The 15,641-nt window shown below is 46.3% G+C and overlaps 1 protein-coding gene across 3 annotated transcripts; it reads left to right on the forward strand.

The window, feature by feature from the left end:
- The first annotated feature begins 1,026 nt into the window (after positions 1–1,026).
- On the forward strand, positions 1,027–6,794 carry DDO (D-aspartate oxidase). Of its 3 annotated transcripts, none has more exons than XM_032443596.1 (5): positions 1,027–1,606; positions 2,653–2,948; positions 3,089–3,197; positions 3,813–3,989; positions 5,404–6,794. In XM_032443596.1, the coding sequence occupies exons 2-5, from the start codon at positions 2,774–2,776 to the stop codon at positions 5,969–5,971; spliced, it is 1,029 nt and encodes a 342-aa protein (XP_032299487.1). In that variant the 5' UTR covers positions 1,027–1,606; positions 2,653–2,773; the 3' UTR covers positions 5,972–6,794. The 3 variants fall into 3 exon arrangements, with proteins under 3 accessions (XP_032299487.1, XP_032299488.1, XP_032299489.1); XM_032443597.1 differs by having other exon boundaries at positions 1,028–1,606; positions 2,743–2,948; XM_032443598.1 differs by lacking the exons at positions 1,027–1,606; positions 2,653–2,948; positions 3,089–3,197 and adding an exon at positions 3,627–3,734.
- The last annotated feature ends 8,847 nt before the right edge of the window (positions 6,795–15,641 follow it).

The raw sequence follows: 15,641 nt of genomic DNA on the forward strand, positions 1-15,641 counted from the left end.
GTACCTTTCTGATATTAAGAGATTTCTTCCCTGTCTTATACAATTCTCTGTTCTTCTCAGAACTTTGAGAGAAAATCAAGCTGTGCTATTGTTCTGGCAAAATTATTCCTTGTTCTTTTTATCACTGAAGGAAAAAGGTCAGTGATCGTGTGTGTGCACTAGATCATGTCTTTACTTGCATGGTTTCAGAGCAGCTCCACAGGGAGGTGAGGCAGGTGCTGTGCATAGTCTGTGCTATGTTTGCTCTCCTGCTGTGCTCCCAGGCCCCTTGGGGGCTTCCTGCTCTGTGCTGAAGCTGTAGGGAAAAGGCTGCTGCCAGGAGGATTCATGGCAAATGCTGCTCTAGGAGGATGGAGGGGAACTGCACTGCTGACCCTCTGAGTTCAGGCTGATAGTTGTCAGCTGAAATGCCACAGCAACACCATGTGCCCTGCAGTACAACACCCTGCTGTACAATGTTATCAGGACCCTGGGGATCCTGCAGGCAGGTGTGCTTCTGGCTAAGTTGTGTTTTCCTGATGACAGTGCAAATGCTTGCAGGCTTGGCTGGCTGGCTTGTTCTTATTGACCATGCTGACTGAGGTGCCATGTGCATTATCACCACTCTGACTGCCTGCTGGAATCTTACAGCGAGCTCGGGGCAACTTCAGAAACATCCAGTGTGCAGCTAATTGCTAGTAAGGGAGGTAAAGTGGCATCGAGGAGCCTGGGAGCCTCCTATCTGTGCAAGCCAAGTTCTGGCAGCCGGAGAGTGGGGCTCAGCTGTGCCTGGGCTCAGAGCCAGTGCTGGGCCGGACACACACAGCCTGCGGCAGCAGTGGGGCTGGGGCAGCTCTCAGGGCCCACTCAGCCTCTCTTCTCCAGGTACTTCCTCTCCCTCTCCCTCTCTTGCTGTTTTGGTTTGTTTTTTGTTAGCTGAAATGGTGCTCAGTGGGGAGGGGAGGGAGGCAGCAGCCTGCTCAGGCAGCAGCAGGGCCACAGGGCTGCACTGCAGGCCTCAGGGGCTCTCAGAGGTGGGATTGCACTTGGGTATGTCAGGAGATGGGTGAAACAGAATCTGCCTGTGCTGCAGGGAAACAAAACCGATGGCTTTCCTCCGGTCTGGCCATTTGTTCTGGCCACAGAGGAGTAGGAGGGTGGCAGGGGCACTGTGTCTGCTGGCTGGCCATGCTGGGTAAAAATAGCCTGTCCTCATGAGCCCTCCCAGGTGCATGAAGGCAGGAGTGCGAGTAATCATCTGCTCATTGCATCAGCAGCTTTGCTGGGGCCAGGCTGTGCTTGCTGCTGGGACTAGAGTGGCCTTTAGCCTCTGCTTTGCACTCAGTTTTTGGCACATTAGCACATTAAGGCCTGATGTGCTCCTGTCTCACAGCAGTCAGTGCTGGAACAACAGCGTGACAACTGTCCATCGTGGCTGGGCTCCTGTGGGCTCCAGCAGCACCGGCAGCCCCTTCCTGCTCACACTCCTGACAGCTTTTGCAGTGCTGGGATCAGCCGACATTGAACCAGCTCGCCTGAGGAAATCCCATCTGAACCAGGGAGGTTTGCAGTGAAATCCAAACCGCTACTGAGCTGCAGTTCCCTTTTCTTCCCCAGCTGCAGAGAGGTCAGTTGGGAAATTCAATCCCCATCTTAGTCCTGGCCTTAGGGTGCTGGAAGGGCTGAGGGGTGTGGCTTGTGTTCAGAGCAGAATTTCTTCAGACTGGGTTTATGGTGACAGCAAAGTGGGTTGTTAGTGCTGGTTCAGGGTTCACCTTTACTCCTGAGCTGTGTTCTCTTTCCTTGCTGTGTGGGCATTTTTGTGGTTGCCTTGTGAAAGAAGTTGTAATAATTGACAGGAAAAGAGTTAAGCATCATCCCAGAACAGGAGGGGAAGTTGCAACAACCCTGGGCTGTGGTGCAGAAAGAATGCAATGATAAGCAGCAGTGCTTATCCCCCCCTCCCTTATCACACAGCAGGGACATGGCTTAATGGGCATGATGGTGAATGGTGATAAGTTGGCGGTTGGACTAGATGATTTTAGTGGTCTTTTCCAACCTTCATGATTCTACAATTCTATGACATCAAACTTCATGTAATTCTGCTGGGAAAGTGAGCAGCTATGAAGTGTTGTGAGAAAGGACCTTGTAAATATATGTAAACTCACACAGTTGGTCTTATCCAGACTATTATCAAATATGTCAAAGGCCAAGGAATAAAAGCTTAATAATAATGTACTGCATTCATTAAAGATAAATCTGAAGGATTTATTATGTCTTCCTCTGTCCAGTCTGCTCTGGGCTTATTTATTCCCTGGCTTTAGGGAGTCTGCAGATGCTGATGTCCAAACAGTACTGTTCCTTTTTGGTGGCTGAGGGGCCAGTTTTCCCAGAACTCCAAGGGGCACTACAGTACTCCTGACCCCACAGGAAGATTGATGGATACCTCACTCCCTGGGAGTCACTGAAAAAGCCTTACCACAGATTATTACACCAGTGCCCTATGCACCAACTTCTCTCTTGCTCTGTGCTGTGGATGAGGCAGGAACTGTCTGAGTTGGGACATTTCTCAAACATGGGTTGTCGTGCTGGGGTATTGTGATGCTCACCCTCACCTTTGTGCAGTGGCAAGTCTTCATTTAGCTGCCAGAGGTTATGTTGTGTCCTGTGCAGGTGTTTAAGAGGTGAGGATGCTGTCCAGCAGGATGCTGTGCACACTGCAGCTGGGACATGTTACCTATATACCATCTCAAATGCCCATAGGTGCCTGTCTCCACCAGTCCCTACCCCACAGATGGCAGCCCCCAGGGTGGCAGTGGTGGGAGCAGGGCTCATCGGACTGTCCACAGCGTTACGTATTGCTGAGGTGAACCCGAACTGCTGCTCCATCACCCTCCTTTCAGAGCAGTTCAGCCCCAACACGACGAGCGACGTGGCAGCTGGCATGCTCATCCCTCACACCTACCCAGGTGCGTGTGAGCTGGTGTGCCAGCATTTTGAGAAAAGTACCTTTTCTTTCACTCCCACCTGTCCTGTCTTCTTGCTGCCGCCTTTATACTTCTCCTATTTGTGTTTTCACCCTCGTGTGTTTGATTGTATTTGAGTGCAGACACACCAATCCACGTGCAGAAGCAGTGGTTCAAAGAGACCTTCACCTACCTTTTTGCTATCTGCAACTCAGCCGAGGCGTCAGAAGCTGGCATTCACCTGGTCTCTGGGTAAGAGCAGCCAAAGGGCAGCATTTGGCAGACATCTACTGTGTGCTGCAGCAGGTAGAGGTTTTTCTTTCTGAAGCTCAGCTTCATGCCTCTCATGGGGTAGCTGTCATGACCATATTCCCAAGAAGCTGCACTGCAGCTGCTCCACTAGGATATATTCTCAAGCAGAGTTCATGCACTGGTATGCATAGAGAAACCATGTGATACTAGCCTGCCCCAAACTATTTTTTATAATGGATATTTTATGTGTTATCACTAGCTGGTTGCTTGCAGCAGAGGTGATCACAGGAGGGGTAGGACTGCAGGATGCTCTGGCTTCAGCAAGTTGGTGTAGGAATGCAATGGGTGTAATCATAGTATTTTCTTCAGTTCTTGGCATCTGACAATTTTTAATCTGGACACTGAGCCTCTCTCTGGTTGATCCGCCCCAGGGTATAACACTCAGACCTTCTGCCTGTGTGCCAGGACATGCTGCAGAAGTGATTGCCCTTTGCAGAGCTGTGTAGTTCAAATAGGAACAGACTGCTGAATCCTTGGGTTTGTGCTAAGATTGCAGCAATGGGGCATAGCACTAGCAGCTATGTTTTGCAGCTTATTTTTCTTGTGTTCTTTCAGCTGGCAGATCTTTAAAAACCCTTCCGAAGCTGAGGTGCCTTTCTGGTCTGACGTTGTCCTGGGGTTTCGACCAATGTCTGCAGCAGAAATGCAGAAGTTCCCACAGCACAGCCATGGCCAGGCCTTTACAACACTAAAGTGTGACTGCCCCCGCTACCTGCTGTGGCTGGAGAAAAGGTTGGTTTGGGGTAGGATGGGTGAGCAGAAAAAAAGCCCAGGTGGGGAGGCTGGCGGGAGCTCAGTATGCATGGATGAAATTGGAGAAGGGAAAAAGCAGCAAGCTGGTGTGTACATTTAGCCCATGTAAGTACTCCTAAAATGAGTAAATGATAGTCTCCTCTTGAGAGAAAGTGATAGGCTGCAGGCTGATCTCAGGTTAAGTGAAGAGACGTGTACCCATGCTGTGGTACAAATTGCCAGCTGAGCTGATGTCTTGGATGCCTTTCATCTCACTGCAACATGGGACAATACTTCACATTCCATCAGCCAGCCTGGGAGGGAGTGCTGCAGAGCTGAGGGAGCTCTGTGCTGCCTGCTCTGTGCATACACTCTGTCATGTTCCATTGCTAACCAAGTTGGAGGTTGCTGCTGAAGCACAAGCAAGTTGTTAAACTCATTTAGTATCTGCCACATGGTATCTGGTCTTACCTTAATCGCTAGCATAGCCCTCTTATTCAACAAAGAATGTAGTCTAATGAGATGATTAAGCTTTTTTTTTTTTTTTTTTTTTTTTTTTTTCTCCCTGGTGATGAGAAACAAGGACATAATAACATGTAACTAATTCTCAAAACCCTGGTGATGTGAACAGTGTTTATAGACTCTTGGCAAGCTACAAGGAAGGATTTGCACTCACCTTGCTGGTCCAGCATTGGACTTCATGATTTTATCCCTGCCCATTCTCCATAACTCAGGAGTTTCAGCAGCTTTTTATTGGTGTATTTCTTATAGTGTGATGGCAGCATCCCAGTGACAAAGATTAGGTTAGGGTAGTATGGTTAGGTTGCAGTTGGACTTGATGATCTTTAAGATCTTTTCCAACCTGAGCAATTCTATGATTCTTATGAGTTTTCCTAGCACTTTGCTGAGCCAGGGCAGCTGCACCAGACCTCCTCAAATCCCACAGCATCCCCCTTGCACCTAGGCTCCCTGGTGTCAGAAGCTGAGTTGGGAATAGATGTGGAATATTGAAAATGTAACAATAATGACACTAGCATAACTGGCTGGCGATAAACCTGATGTTTTCAGCTTGACTGAGGTGTTAAAGCTTGGGATTCCTACAGGTGTGAGTTTCTGAGGACACGAGGATCTGTCTACCTACGGTCATATGCCAGACCATTCCATGTAACACTGTACCTTTTCCAGCCCAGCCAAGTTAAAAAGTATCTTTGATCAAGCCAAATAAGCCAGATCACAAACAGATACCCCATGGTTCTTTCTTTACTTTTTGTCCCTTCTGCTGTCCCACTTTGGTTTTGATCTGTATGTTAAAGACAATCTCATATACGTAAAGTGCCTAATAATTACATGTGGGTCTAAGTGGGTTCCTTTCTGTCTCAATTCTGAGTTTTTTTGTTTGTTTGCTTGTTTACAGGTTGAAAGCAAATGGTGTCCAGATACACACCAGAAAAGTCACAGACTTATGGGAGCTGCACAACAAGTATGATATTGTTGTCAACTGCACGGGCATCGGAGCCCGCCAGCTTGTGGGGGATGAGCAGCTGTTCCCTGTCAGGGGACAAGTGCTCAAGGTTCATGCTCCTTGGGTGAAAAACTTCATCCGGGATGGGGATGGCTTAACTTACATCTACCCGGGGATAGACAGTGTAACTCTTGGGGGAACCAGGGAAAAGGAGAACTGGTGTCTCTCCCCTGACCCTGACACTACCAAAGACATCTTTGACAGATGTTGCTCCCTTGAGCCCTCGCTACAACGAGCTCAGGATATCAGGGTGAAGGTGGGCCTGAGGCCATCCAGATCAGCTGTGAGACTGCAGAAAGAGGTTCTGAGCCAGGGAGGAGCAAAGCTGCTGGTGGTCCACAATTATGGGCATGGGGCAGGTGGCTTTTCAGTGCACAGAGGCACAGCCGAGGAGGCCGCTCACCTGGTGGGAGAATGCATTGCTGCTCTGCAGGGTTCCTCATCCAGGGCCAAGCTTTGAATCCCTGAACCTCCTTTTTATGACAGGCTAATGCAACATCTCCTTGTAGAACCTTTGGACTTTTATTTCATTTCTGGAGAGAAAGAAGTTAAAACAACTTGTGCCATGGCAGGCTCTTGGTGGTATCTCACCTGGCTTCCCGCAGCCACCTTGGAAAGGTACAATGGGTCCATCCCAGCATTAGCCCAGCTCTCCTTCCCCTCCATCTGGTATCATTTCTGCCCTGGTGATTTCTTCTAGCTTTGTGCCTGGGAGGATACAAGATACATAACTATCCTTCACATAGCAAAAATCACTGCTTCATTATAATACAAATAATGTAAATTAAGCATTTATTCATCCACATCTAAAGCATATTTGATGTACTAGATTCAGTAAAAACTAATTCTCTGCTGTTGTATTAGATCTACTCTAGTACTGTCCTTACTCTGCCACCTTGCTAACAAACTTTACAGTTTGTTCTTCAAAGCACAAAGTTTGTATCTTCAGCACTCACAGCTTTTCTTGCAACAAGTGATGTAAACAAACCAGCCACAAACCAAGAAATATCTTAGCACCAACTGCAGTTGTGTAAGGGAGAAACAAGCCATGTAAGTCTAGATAAACACTGGAAAGAGACATTTGAGCTTGCTGTCAAAGTACAAGATTAATATCTGACTGTTAGTGATTAAACTGCTCATTAGACTGGAAATGGCTTATTTAAGTGTTAGCATCCACTTTTGACTTGTTCTTTGTCCTCGAGATTACAAACCTAACCAAAATTCTTCAAGAAATAACATGTTTAAATTTGATAAATAAAGTTCTAATAGTAGAGCAAAGGTCATCTATGTGGTGTTTTCTTTCATAGACAAGGGGTTTTCTCTCATTCAAAGAGGCCTGATGGAGCCAAGAAGGGCCCTTGTGTAACCACCACATTCATAAGTGCCTGCCAACTTCTGCTACTGGCACAGAGAATGAGGACAGTTATCCTTCGCAAGGGACAGCTGTCGAAAAGGGAATCATCTAAATTAAACTGCAGGTCAGTTAGTGCTTGGGACCAACCTAAGGCAGCCCTGCCTTCAGCCATTTTGCTGCCTTCTTCTCAGCTCTGGCTGCCAATTTTATGCTTCCTCCCCCAATAATTTGTCTTTTTGAAAGGACAGAGCTGCTGCTTTTGGCAGCAGTGTTGATATTGTGCTTGTCAAAGCACGGCTTTGTCCTCAGATAACACAGTACAAAGAAATGCATGGCTGAAACCCGTGAGAATGGGTTATTTTTTCCTATTCTTGATTTTAATCTTAAAAAAATAACAAAGTTCGGCTTAAGCTTGTGCTACAAAAACTAATAATACTCATACCATGAATACATAGCACCACATTTTGAACTTCTGTAATTCCTAGTGTCATGTGATTACATGGGTTTTGTAAAGGGAGTTATTTCACCCAGTTCATGTGCCATTGCACTGCCTGGCTCATTAGGTGGTTTTGCAGCTCCTTGCACTTTACTACCTTGTATAAGACGGTCTTGTCAGCAATCTGAGCCACTCCATCACTTATCAGTATGCGGATTACTACAGGCCCTGCTTTCCCTGTAGGATGCTATTGGTGACTTTCCCCCTGTGTGAAAATGGCTGAGTAATCCTTTCATCACCTCTCTGTCCTGTGTCCAGGAGCTAACTCACAAGAGGATCTTCCCTCCTAGCTCATGCTAGATCAGCCTCTAGCAAGTCCTTGGTGGCAGTTTATGAAGATTTCCCAGAACACAAGCAGATTGTCTTGACTAGGAATGTCCTTGTATGCAGCCTCACTGATCTGTTCAAGGCTGTAAAGTGATGGTGAAGCTTTGTTGCTCCTCACTACAATGTTCTTCTGATTCTTCCTTTCATCCACACAGGCCTCAGAACTGTTCTATTACTGTGGTTTTTATCACTTGCTTTCTATGAGTATCAGACTTACTGCATTTCTCCAAGTCCCTCACAGCACTTAAAGGCAACCAGTGTCACATGCCATTGTCTTTTCTTTGGCTGTTTTAAGTAAAAGGTTATACACCATCCCTTAACAGCACAGTGATCTCTCATTAGTGTTCCTTCCCCCCCTACCCTCAGCGAATAACATCTGCTTCCCATGAATTTGTTACTGTTTCAGCTGTTCAGTCTAAGACCTCATCTAATGTCTCTTCAATCTAAGGCAGATGCTCTGCATTATCCCCTTAACAAATGGTTCTGTGGTTTTGCTAAGCTTGTTTTGTGCTGAGTGCAGATACAGTAATCTATTTAGCTGTTCTCTTAGGGTTTGCGTTTCCCCAGACCCCTTTAGTACCCTGACCACATGCTAGCTGCATACCTGGTCACCAGCAGCCCCTCTGGTGCAGCCCCTGCCACTAATAAGTGAGAGAAAGCTTTTGGTCCATTAGCAAACTATTTCTTCAAAACACTTTTTAGTCTCCCTGTCTGTTTCTGTTTTTAACCTGACAGATTTCATGTTCTTTTCCATTTCCTCATCTAAAAAGTTTTTATTTTGGTTCTTTCCCACTCAATTTTTAACAGGGTATTACAATAAGCCAGTAGTTAGTTGTATTTCTTCTGGAAAGTTTCTGATGTTTCTGTTGGGTCAATATTCATATAAAAAACAAGCATTTTAGTCTCATATCTTACTTTTTAGTCTTGAGGCAAACAGAATCACACATGCATCCAGCCCAATTGCTTCATTTTCTGTGCCCTTTTAAAAGGAGCTTTATTTGGGTTGGGTTGGGTTGGGTTGTACCTTGCCATTTCCTGCTTAATTGTGGTTATAAAGATGTTAAAATGGCACCTGCAAGGTGCCATCAACATCTGCTCTTGTCTGTTTACTCACTTTGTTCCACTCTGTAGTTTGAAACCCTTTTTGTCTTACTCTTTCCCACAGAGGCTTTCTTCCCTGCTAAGGTCTTACCACATACAAGGCTGACCATCTGAAGTTCATTGGGATGAGTTCTTCTCTGCTTGTTTAGTCCTTGGGGTCAGTCTCTGGTGACATCTCATCAGTCACCCCTGAGCATCTGCTCCTCAGCCAAGGTCCTTGCCAGAAGCAGAAGCAAAGATGTGGCCTGTGTGAACCCTTCAGCTCCAGCTGAGGATGAGCTGTCATCCCAGTGATTTGCAAAACTCCATTTTGATGCTAAGTCTGTGTGTTGAATCAGCTCTATCATATTCATCTGGAAATGCCATGTTACAGAAACACCCACACCTGGGAATATGTGTTAATAGAAGAAGGTCATTAAGCCTCCTGGACTTTCCATGGTGAGGAAGAGATGTGAAACTTAGCTGTCACCTGTGGAAAAGCATGAACTTCTTTCCTTACTCACATCAGCCCCAGGGCTCACTCAATGTGTGGTATAATGTCTCCTGCCTTTTCCTCATAACATCTTCCCCTCCGAGGGAAAGATTCTTTCTTCATCCACCTGAAATTCCTGGGAGTGATAATTAGGTTTCAGCCTGGCTCCAGGAACCATCCTTGTGCTGCTCCCAAGCCCCCGATTGTCCACACATAAGCTAAATGGACCATACTTGAGTATTGCCTTCCTACCCACACTTTCTAATTGACATCGAGTATCACTTCTGGCAGATGGCAACCAATCTGCCATGCTCATGATGAACTTCAAAGATGTAATTATGGCATAGGGAAGGAATAATTCTATTTTGAGACATTTTTTTAATCAATCCTTATGATGGCAGACAGCAGATGGGCTGTGTGATGGATTTCAGAAATTGAGCATGAAATAATAGTTTTCTGCAAGAGGGAGTTCTGTTAGTTTTCTTTGCAAAAACAAAGCCATAAAGACGTGGTGTCTTGATAAAGGCTTCTGCCTACATTGGAAACAAATTTGCCAGATTTCTGAAAAATACAGGAAAATTGGTGTGCATCATTCATTCTAATTCTTTCTTAAGTCGAATACAGCTGGAAATACACTTCAATGTGACACATTCAATATTATTTGGACTAAATGTAGTAATTAAAAGGAAAATCGTGGCCTTGAGCGAGATTCATATTGTTTTCACAGCCGTTGTAAATAGCGAATGCTGCACAATGGTTTATTCCGTCCTGCTCTATTCCCTCTTTTCCACCAGAGGGTGATGTTGGATCGAGCAGTTCGTGAGACGAAACCACTTGCTTCACAATGACTGAATAGTGTTGAACTCAGATAGTGGAAGTAGTGATGGCCTGAAGAACCTGTTTACTGTGGAGCATAATAATCAATTCTGTATCTTACAGAAGAGCTTAAAATGCTTTCCTCACCACGCAGTGCAGGACTGGCTCCAAGGGGACTGGGCCTCTCCTCCCTGTGTGGCCTGCAGCCTGATGAGTGGAGCAGTGGGACAACTAGTCTCCTTGAGCATGCAAAGAGTGGTGTTTGGGTTTCTTGTGCACAAGAAAAAGAGCTGTATCTCTGAAATGAATAATCTGGATAAGAAAAAAATAAAAGTAATTCTGACTTTGAGGTGTGATGTGAATGAAAAAGCCCCTCTTGACTTTTGAAGGAAAGGGTCTTAAGCATCTGAGGTCTAGGAAGTGACAGAGAGCTGGGATACCTTGCAGCACAGAGCTCTCAGTCACTCTGCCTCCTGTTTCTCATCAGTGCTGCAATGGGCCAAGCTTTGGGAACATGCTGGAAGCCTCAGGCTCCCAGGAGCACAGAGGTGAGGTGCTGGGGAGATGCGCTGATGATTGTTTCTGAGAATCCCCCTAAGACCCTTTATGTCTCTTGGCTGTGTTGTGAGTGTGCCTGCAAAACATCAGAATTCCAGCAATAATCACAGAAAAAAACCCTGCTATTGAGATTTGCAGAGGTGTAATTGCCTCAAACAGAAGGATAAATACCATTTTTTTCTGGCATTTAATGGGCCTCTTAAGTGAATGGCAATAAACTCTATGCGAACAGATGTTTTCCCTCTTTTTTTCGTTCCCTTGCAACTCATACATAATTATGCACTAAAATGTTCTTGTCTGGCTTCCTGAGAGCAATCTTACTGCAGTTCGTCATAGTGCTATAAGGCTGGGCAGTCCAGTGCAAGGACTGAGCAAGAAGCCCTTGGTTTCATGGGAGGCAACAGGCAAAAAGTGAAACACGGGAAGCTCTCTCTGAGCACCAGGCAGCGCTGCTGTGCTGTGCAGGTGACAGCACTGGTACAGGCTGCCCAGAGGCTGTGGGGTCTTCTCCTTGGGGATCTTCAGGAGCTGCCTGGATGTGGGCCCAGGCACCCTGCAGTGAGTGTCCCTGCTTAGGCAGACATTGGATCTGATGGACCCAGAGGTTCCTTCCCACCTCAGCCATACACTGATGCTGTAGGAAAATTTGTCTCTCCAGCTGCGGCACTGCAGGTCTCAGTGCTGGGTTTGTTCCTGCTTGCTGCAATGCCCTGGACTGCAGCCAGGAGGTTTCTACCTATTAACCCAGTGTGGCTTGGGGTAGCTAGTCTTCCTCAGCCTTGTGGGGCAGGTAGGAGCCCTGTTAAATGTTTCTCCCCGGGCAGTGCCAGCTGGATCACCCTTCAGAGGTACTAAATCTTCATAAACTTACCTCATCCTTCCCGGCATCCCTTCAAAGCTGACCTCTGCTTTCCATGTCCATGGATGCATATTTTTAAGCTGGCCTGCTGCTGCTCATGGACATTTTTGCACGCCTCCTCTCTGCAGAACCTCACTGCTTTTTACCCAACATATCCATCAGAGATGCTGCCAGCCTCTCCCAGCTTCTATTTTATCCTATTGCCTTTAATGAGGCATGAATGGTAGCAACACATGCCAGCGTATCAAACAACATCGCCAGACAGAAAAAGCACACAGCGCATCAGTCATGGCTCTTAATTTGTTTGTGGAACTGCTGCCTGGCTCTCTGCTGCTGAGCAGCCCCAGGGCTGCAGTCCTGCTTTCCCTGGGTGTGCATATGGGAGTCCCTTCACCATCAGGCTGTGATGTCCAGCACTGTCACCAGTGTATAACTTATACTGTCACCCAGTATAAACACTCTGGCATTTGCACATAGTGTAAGCCCATTAAAAACATGCCATAAATTCTTATATAGCTTCTCAAAGCCATAATTTCTACTCTGGCTCTGTTGTGTTGCAGAATTCTGACCATTATGGATTAATCCCTATTCCAAATTACATTTTTTTTTAATGAGAGATATTCATCCTCAAGCTCAGAAGTGCAAAAACGCCTGTAAAATGGATTGTATTGAAATAAATAAGTGAACAAATAAAAGGAGAGAGAAAGCTGCACCCAGAGTATCACCACTGTAATCCTTACAGCATACTGTAATATAATGTTTGTAATAGGAATTTGGGGTAATTTTTAAGCAAAGCCGGACATCTGATTGGCATTGAAGTATGGATACAGGGGTAATGCAGACAAGCTAATACCACAGAAATATTTCTGCAATAGCATGTGAACTGCATATGAGATATGCCAATGTGATTCCGCTGAGCTGAAATGTCTTTAAAAGAAAACAGCATTACCTGCTTTCAGTGTGTAGACTGGCGTCTGTTTGATGAGACTGTCAGACTTTGCTGCTGCTGCTGCAAAGCAGTTTTGCTCTCTCCGAATGATTACATGATTTAGTAACAGGCAGAAGGTAAAATCCCTGTTGTTCCTTTCTGGGAGTGAAATACCGATTGCTAGAGGCAATGGCCTCATTATGGATAGCACAAGGTGGAGACTTGAGTAAACAAAGGTAAAGGCTGGGGACAGCAGAGCTGCAGGAGATCTCTGAAGAGCCTCTCGGTTGCCTTCAGCATGAACATGAGCACACACACAGGTACTGATACCTGCAGGCAGGGATGCCCCAGAGCGTTACTCAGAGGTAAGCCTTGATCTCAAATCCCCTTTTTGAACCATTAGTTATCAAATATCCCTTTCATCATGTTTGAAATTCATGGCCATGTTGTTTGGCTCTCTGTTGTGAAGGAGGAGAAAGTGCTTCTGCCTGTGTCCCTGGCACAGAAATGCTTTTGCTGAGCTGTAAGTGGGATTCAGAGCACAGGGCTCTAAGTAGAGCTCCTGCAAAGGTCTGTCATCTTGTGCATGGATGACTACAACCAGCATTTCCAGCACAATCCAGGAGCGTAGGAGGGAGAAGAAGAAAAAAGGGCATCCTTCATTCCGTCCTGCAGATTTTGGCAAATGGCTCATACCAAATGATGTTGTTAAGCCAAGCAGAAAACAGCATTTTTATACATTCACTCACTTGATAGGAGGAACGTTTTATTTCCATTAGCAGCCCTTGGAGAACCCAGTGAATTCCCAGAGGTGTTTTTCCTGCCTGAAGTTTAGCTCTGCCTGGAGATTTGGGAACACAGACATCATGCCAAGCCAGAAAGCGGAGATGCAGGCTATGAGGCTGGGTGGGGGCAGAAGGTGGATGGCAGAAAGCACAAGGTTTGAGCTGAGAATGGCCATAAGGGAGATCAGCATTTAAGGACTGCTGCAGGGGAGTTGGCAAGGGAAAGCTGAAGGGATTTGTTTTCATCTTGCCTTTCTGGTGTTGTTCACAAGTCCACAGCCCTGGGGCCTCTCTGCTTTTCAGGTTTTCTTATCCCCAGCACAAAATAAACCTTTTCCCTCAGCTGGTTGCAGCTGGTTTCAGCCTCCCATCCCTTTGGAACCAGAAGAGCCTCACCTGGACTCGTTTGGATGAGCCCAATCAAAAAGATGCTGATGCTGACAGTGGTAGTCAGCCCAACAAGTACTTGCTTCACAAGGACCTTTAAGACTCTTTGGACTATGATGTGATCTGTTTGTTGTGTATGTAATGGAGAACTCACCAGCGTCAGCAGAGGTTCTGCTACACAACAATATCCCAGACTAGATCTAAGTTCTGAGCAAAAGACAGAACTGCAGCAATTAACTCCCACTACTGCTAAACTTCTCCCTTCCAGAAGTTTACTGCTCTGTTGCTCGGACAATTTGTAAGTTCCGGAGGAATGTTATATATTTAAAGACTTCTGATGAAACGAATTGAGCTGTGGAAATTTGTACTACATAGACAGAAAGTAAACAGAGCAGGGCTCGTGTTTGATTCCAGTTATAGATCATAGAATCATAGAATGCTTTAGGTTGGAAGGGACCTCAAAGATCATCTAGTTTTAACTTATGGGCAGGGTCACTAACTACTAAATTAGGGACTAGATTAGATCGCCCAGTGCCCTCCAACCTGGCCTTGAACAACCTCTCTGGGCAGACTTCTGCCACCCTCTCAATGAAAATTTACCTCCTAACATCCAATCAAAATCTCCCCTCTTTAAAACCATTTCCCCTTGTCCTATCACTACTCATGTAAATAAAGGCATAACGCTCCCTGCTTTCAGTAGGTATGCCACGCTCAAAGCTAACATTTCTCTTACTCCTTGCAATATATTCTCTGTTGGATCCAGCACAATGTATTTTCCCTTAAGACTATCCATCTTGTTGGGGGACAACAGGGAGGAGAGGCCTTTTGCTGCCTGTCCCCAAAAGTGTGTATTTTGCAGAAGCACTGGAACTTTGCTTGGCTCTGTTTCCTGACAACCATCACAGAAGGGTTGAGATCATTCCCCCAGTCAGACTGGAGCTGAGAACATTATGCTGGAATTTTAATTTCCTTCTCTTCTTAACAGGAATTGCTCACAGTCAGGTGCCTTTGCAGCTGATTCCTGGGGGAAGAAATTAGTTCATAACTCACTTGTCAAAACTGAGAGGATGCAGAGAGGTGCAAGTGATGAAGGTACCACCTTAATTCCCACTGATACTTGTGCTAGCCCAGATAAGGCTTCCTGTTGTTCCCAATATTTCCTCAGATCCTTCTCTACCATTGCACCCTTTTACACTGTCTCCAGAATCCCCATTTTGTTCTTGACTGACTTGCATTTAAAAGAGATGGGGGAGAGCAAGAAGAGATTCAATGGCTGGTTAAAATATAAAAACAAGAATAAAACATCAAGAGAATGTAATGTTCACAGAATGTTCTTTATCAGGGTGGCTTTCAGCAGCATCCTCCCAGAGCACATAAACCAGCACTGTGGGAAGGGAATCAGAGAACTGTAGAATCACCAAGGTTGGAAAAGAACTCCAGGACCATTTAGTCCAACCATCCACGTCCCACCAATATTTCCCCACTAAATCATGGCCTGTTAGTACATCTACAGGTGTGTTGAACACCCCCAGGGCAGCCTGTTCCAGTGCCTGATCACTCTTTTTCTCCTTACATCCAACCTGAACCTCCCTTGAGACTTGTGCAAGGCCAGCACTGCAGTCTGAGCTTGGTGGTGACGAGGGGCTAGATGTAGGGATGGAGCTTTCTGCCCGAGCTATACAACCACAGCAGAACAGCATCCAAACCTTTGTTAGATACAGAAAAGCCTCTTGTCTTCTGCTCAGATTTATTTATTAGAACACACCCTCTTCAAGCTTTCCCCAGTTTCTCAAGGTTTAAACTTTGACAGAGTTTTAAAGTGAGTCCGGGCTCTTCCCACTCTTCGAGCCTTGCTTTTCATACTCCTGCCCTTAAGACCTGCCCCACAGCCTTACCGCCCACCACCCCCTCTCCCGGCCCCACCGCCGCCCCTTCCCCCGACGAGCTTCGGTGCGCGGGGGGCAGCGCGGCCCCTCCCCGGCCAGCCCCGCTCGGGGCGGGGTTTCCCTACTTTTCAGGCCGGCCGCGGGCCCGACCCGCCGGCGGT

This window comes from Coturnix japonica, chromosome 3, assembly GCF_001577835.2.
Source record: "Coturnix japonica isolate 7356 chromosome 3, Coturnix japonica 2.1, whole genome shotgun sequence".
NCBI classification, from domain to species: Eukaryota; Metazoa; Chordata; class Aves; order Galliformes; family Phasianidae; genus Coturnix; species Coturnix japonica.